The following is a 6,000-nucleotide window of genomic DNA, read 5'->3' as shown; positions in this document are numbered from 1 at the left end:
TGTCACCCTAGGGAATCTGGGGTATTTATTTTTGAATTTAACGGCCCATATTCTGGGACGCTGCACTAGGTGGAACTGTCCTGTGCCATGTATCCATAACCACAGGGGAACACCTGCAGTCTATCGATCTTACCTCAATGTTTACTTAATAATAATTGTAATAACACTAATAAGTTTTATTCTTATCATTATTATTGTTGTTATTATTAATACTAATTTTGCTGAGAATGACCTTCTGTTGACTACAATTCTTTAAAACACTTATAAGGCTGCTACAGTGATGGATAAAATGAATGTGCATCCCTCCTTGCAGATGCTCCCATTCCTCTCCTCTTTTCTTCTGTCTATCCAGTGAACGATCCTTCAGTTCTGAACCATTAGAAAACACTTAAAAGTGCCAAGTGTGTGGTCAACAGCTGCTGCAGATTAGCAGAAGTGTCGCTCCTCAACTGACTCTTTTCCACAGACTAATCCTCCCTCGACCCTCCTCCTCCTCCTTATCCTTCACCTTCCTCTCCTTGCCCCCTGTCTTTCACGATAGCATCATAATTAAACAGACACGAACACTTGGCGCCCGTCTTTCTCCGTCTCCCCTCACTAAATAGCACAGGCGCAGCTTCAGAAGCAACCTACAGTAGTCGATGCTCAACTTTGGGTACAACATCCGAACGCAGCAATGAGGAAAGGAAGCATGAAGGAGAAAGAGTGACGGAAATGAATGCTTACCTGAGAAAGACCGTCTCCCCCTGACGCACGGTGATGTTGTCCATCACTTTGTTATCGGACTGAGAATCCACTTGACTGCGGACCGGCAACCCTGCAGGCACAAGAAGCAGAATCCTCAGAGACATGAGCAGGACGCATCTGTAAAAAGCCACCAGGTGTCCCCGGACAGACATCGTATCCTGCTTCACAGACGTGCACGGAATGAACCGCACAGCAAGACGTAGAGTCCGCAACTGTCCGCCGCGTTAGGAGACGCGCGCACACAAACATACAACAGAGCTCCACAGGGGATTATTCAGATGCACAACATTAGTCCTAATCCACACCGTGTGGTCAGGGACTGACGACGCGTGCCCAGAGACCAGATCTGTCTGCACTGTGACAGAATTATCAACAACAAGCCAAGCCACACTTTATTTTATTAAACCTCAACAGTCAAAAACGGACAAGAGAAAACTGTCCCTGAGTACTGTTACTGCAGAACCCAGCGTCTCTCTTTCCTCACAAAGTTGAGTGCAGTGACGCTCCTAGCCTCTTTGGAGCCCTGGGCCAAATAGCCCCCGCCCCTGATCTCGTAGAATCCCATTCTGCACTGCCCAGATATATAGATCGTTTTTGTTGGCATGGACTTTTTTAGTAGCACCTATAAATTGAATCAAAAGAAATTTGGAAAATGTTGATTAATATAAAATAAATAAAAAATGCGTAGATTTAAAATAAAAAAATACAGGAGATCATTATAAAAACCTTAAGAAACTGCAACAAATATAATAAGTAAATACATTGTAGAAATACATGTAAAATATATTTATGTCATATATAAATACAATGTAACAAATAAGTCTTTCATCAAGTCAATCAGTGCATATGTATTTTTTTTTACTAATATTAATGTATTAAATTCAGCTCTTCTTCTTCCACAGCCTGTTTATGAGACCATTCTTCTGACAAGCCTGCATGTCATGCAACAGCAAAATGACATATGACTCATATCAGAAACAGGAAGTGGTTGTGTTCTATGTGCCATAGACTTGTAGTTGCGTATAAGTTTGACAATCATTGTTAGATGGTACTTTCACGTCTAAACTGCTCAGACACGGCAGGAAGAAAATTTGAACTAATAGTGGGTGATGGTGTTGTTCATCATCTATTCAGAAATGGGAACGCCTCAATGAAGATAAGAATTTCTTTTCTTGTTAAACCAAAATATAGACCAATGGTTAACCTAGAAAGCATCCTATATAAAGTATATAGACTATTTTCATTCAAATTAACCCAGGCACTTGTGATAATAAGGCTTGAAAGTTATTTAATCAAATACAGTGGTCCCGCTCATTCCCATTTAGCTCCCTCAGTACAATGCAGATTTTTTTTATTCCAATCTCGCTGTATTGCAGTATTTTCCGGTAAATATTTAATTTCCAATATTTGTATTTATAATTTAGTGATAACAAAAACATTTCTAAACTAAAAAAAGTAAACAGTAAAAATATAGCAAAAATAAACTAAAGTACATCGCTGGTAGCTCTGTTTACCTAGAGATCGAACACAGCATTGATGCTCTTCTGTTCCTCACCCTGATTAGCTCGTGCATCGTAGCATCTCTCAGCATCTTCCCTTGTCACTTTGCTTTGCGCAGCTAAATAACGCGCTGCTGTAAAGTTTGTTCTCTTGTGTTTGGTGAAAGTTTACCCTAATTTAACGACGCCTCCTAAACACTCTGGTCATCTTCTCAGGCTTCTGTTACTAAACCCAAACGGAGACGCTGACACTGCCTTTAACAGCCTTTATTTTTTCTTAACAATAATGTGCGCCCCTGTGCTTTCATATATGGCCCGTCTATGCACTACTCAGTTAACTCTCTTCACTCCTTGGTCCTGGCTTCTATTATTAAGGAAGAGGCTTAATTACTCTAATTGTGCTCACCTGCGGCCGTGGCTGCACCTGCGTCGCCACTTCCGTGCTCTCCCTCCTGCAGCTGAGCGCTCTCTTCCGCCGCGCCCCCACAATGTGTATTCAATTTAGTTACGTAATATGTATGTCTTATATTTCAATTATACAACTCTACTGTGCATGTAATTATGTGGGCGATAATAATACAGTCTAGGGAGGATTCGTAAACTGTAAATATATACGTAAATAATATAAAAACTACTTTGCATCTACTTCGCGGATTTTCCCTTTTCGCGATGGGTCTTGGAACGCAACTATCGCGAAAGGATAGGGAGTATTGAATACACAATGAGGTATTCTGCAAAAAATACGTTTTAAAATAAGTCCTTTTGATGTGTCAGGAGATGCAGCCCAGACAGGAAGTGCTGCACTGGTTAGCTTAAATATTAATTTTGGATAATTTGGTCTCTTTTATTCTCTCCTCTTTTAGTGCTAGGACCTTTTCCTTTATCACTATGTCAAATGGTTAAGATAACACTTGAACAAATAATACCTAAAAAGTACAAAAAATGGGGAAAAAAAATTAAAAGCTCTTGTTAAAAGTTTTTTGTTTGGCGCCCACCAAGGTAAACTTCACTAAATGTCACCTTTGCGGTTATAAAAGTTGGGATTTTCTGAAATACAAAAAGTTCAATTGTACAATCTTAAAATGAAAGACATCATATTGAGAAATAGCTATTGATATATGAGAAATAGCTAAAAAATATAATTGCTTCACTAATAATTGCCAACAACCACCGCTTTAAAAAATTAGTTAGAATGTTGTTTGGCTCCGAAGGGAAACTTACACAGGAGTACATCAAGCTGCTCATCATCATCAACATCTTATGTAATACTGGAGCAGCTACCTGAGCAGAGAATCCCTGTGCAGTCTTATTGGATGGAACTGTCACTAAGCCATGTGTAAAAAAAAAAAAGCCACTTGAGATGCGATCATCACACTCAGAGCTGATTGAACCTCCTAGAACCTACCACCTCTGTCAATGTGATGACGTTAAACTACTGGTCAACTTGACTTGGAAAGAACTGGGATGTCATTAATGTCCTGCAAGGAACAGTGTGGCAGTAAATATTAGTTTCTCTGACATCCTTGTTGTGTTGTTGACAACCCTGGTCATGTTAAAACAGTAAGGTTCAACAGCTATACAAGACCCCGCAACCAGGAATGAAATCTGCGGAAATATAATTCATTAACTTTAACACTTTGACAACTTGTGAATAGAAAAACAGAAAAACTGCCAAGATGCCAGGTATATATATATCATGTGGCTCCATGTCACAGATGAAAAAGTATCATAAACAATATCATGTCCATTATTTACAGTGCATGTGAACAGAGGTGCAATTAACCTGACAAGGGTTTGGTTTGGTTAAGGTTTTGTAGAAGAGATTGAAATGGATGTGTAGTAGACAGTTAAAGTTACAGTATGTGGAGATAGCATTAAAACATACTGTGGATGGATGACTATTTTGAGCATGAACTACAGAATCATGTCTTCACCAGCTGTTTCAAGATAATCAGTACAAGTCGTAGCAACAGGTTAGCTCATGCCACCCTCTTCCACACACCAGGAGATCAGAGTAGACTGCCACTAAGTATCTCTGTTCTCATTACCTATTAAAGTCCCTGTATAAAAAGTTGAATCCCAAACAGCGTGTCTCTGAAGTTTAATTTTTAAGATTTATTCATTATTGTGTATCAAAACGAAACATAATGAATCTGTCTACAGGCCCTTGTAATCCATGTGGCAATTTAGCTCATGTCCTGAAGTTGACGCCTCCACAGACACATACTGGTCAGTATGTAATTCAGATGGTATTATAAGCTTGAGGTGAAACAAGAACATTTTATTTTTTAACACATTATGCACAAATAATGTGTGTATTGACTGTGTGTTATAGTAGCAAGATGTGAATGGATGGAAAAATTATTAAACATCTGTCCATGTCATTCTGCCCATGCGTTAAAATGCAAAATTTATTATGATGATTAATTGCACAAAATTATAAATGTGATCAACTCTAAAATCTAAATCTGGGTTCAAATTTGGGTGAATACAGTGTCCATGGGTACAAGTGTTAAAAAAGGTTTTATGTTTTTAAAAGAAGTTGCATACTTTAAGTAGATGTAAAAATAACGTGGCTAGACTCCTGAAAGACAAAGTAAACCTCCAAAGTACTGTAGCTACCTTAGAGATTTTTCTGACACACAAAGTCTACGACACCAAGTAAAACAATATTGTAGTCATGACAGCACTCACACCCAGCAGCAGACCATTTTTATAAAGATGGACAATTCAAATATGAACCTTCACTACATACATTGTTATTGACGAGAAAACACCAGTGGAGTGTAAAGAGTAAACAGCTGCAGTATGCAGTGTGCTCCAGATAAGATGAACACACTTTCCAAGAGACTGAGCTGAACAGTGTTAATAAAATAGCTTCACTGCCACTATACTGCAAAAATCCATTTATGATTCACTGGATAGTCTGAACACTAACATTGGATGGATGAGTCATTAAGTGACCAGCCTGCTCACAAGTGGCATCTCACAATTAAATGTAAACATAATGTCTGAAGGAGCTGCAGGAACAATCATTAAGCTACATTTTCCTAGAAATAATGTCACATCTCTGAATGGATGAAAAATCAGAAGCAGAATTTTTGTCCAAGCAGAGATAGTATTTATTGGAATCTCTTTGGTTAATATTCTATCATATAGTCTCCACTTCGGGAAACGATGGTAGGGATGAAAATACTTTGTGGTTTGGTCCCTGCCTAAAGCTCTTCTACCACTTCACACCAGGGTAGTTATGGCTAATTGATCATAAATTGATATCATGCACATTTGGTGTTGAAAATATATCATATAACCTTTATATCAAAAAATATTAAATTGTTTTTATGGTATTTTATTGTGTTGGTTTACACAATTAATTAAAAGTTGCAGGAGAGTAAAATAAGTCTAAAGAAGCAAAGGTTTTTATGAAGATATGAAACTCCACAGCTGTTGTGACTAGATGGTCCTGTGGAACCACACATAATGGAACTGATTTTTTTTACAAGTATGCAAGATATTATATACAGCATATCACACATATGTCATTAAATGACATTTTGTGTATTTATAAATAGGGGCATGGAGCCACTGTTGAAGATGGCTGGTTAAAACGCTTACTTTTAAGTTATAGCAAAAAAAAGGTATTATGGTACAAAGATTGAGACTAATGGACCACAGATAATTGTGATTTTATTTTCTTTTGGGATTTTTTATTGTGTTAGTGTAGACAAATGCTTTGCAGAAAAGTTTGTCTTCA

General features: G+C 37.9%; 1 protein-coding gene across 12 annotated transcripts in view; it reads right to left on the bottom strand.

Annotated features, from left to right (window-relative positions):
• The window catches only part of ntm (neurotrimin), a 284,308-nt gene that overhangs the window by 80,206 nt on the left and 198,102 nt on the right, over positions 1–6,000 (bottom strand). For 3 of the 12 annotated variants that reach the window (XM_025065445.1, XM_025065444.1, XM_025065451.1), the window contains exon 2: positions 727–817. In XM_025065445.1, coding sequence (XP_024921213.1) covers positions 727–817 — 91 coding nt within the window. The other 9 variants (XM_008332621.3, XM_017041796.2, XM_008332622.3 and 6 more) reach the window with 6 other exon arrangements.

The sequence above is a fragment of the Cynoglossus semilaevis genome, chromosome 19 (genome assembly GCF_000523025.1).
Source record: "Cynoglossus semilaevis isolate Cse_v1.0 chromosome 19, Cse_v1.0, whole genome shotgun sequence".
NCBI classification, from domain to species: Eukaryota; Metazoa; Chordata; class Actinopteri; order Pleuronectiformes; family Cynoglossidae; genus Cynoglossus; species Cynoglossus semilaevis.
Note: the sequence above shows the minus strand (reverse complement) of the source record. Positions and strands in the feature narration are given on the sequence as shown.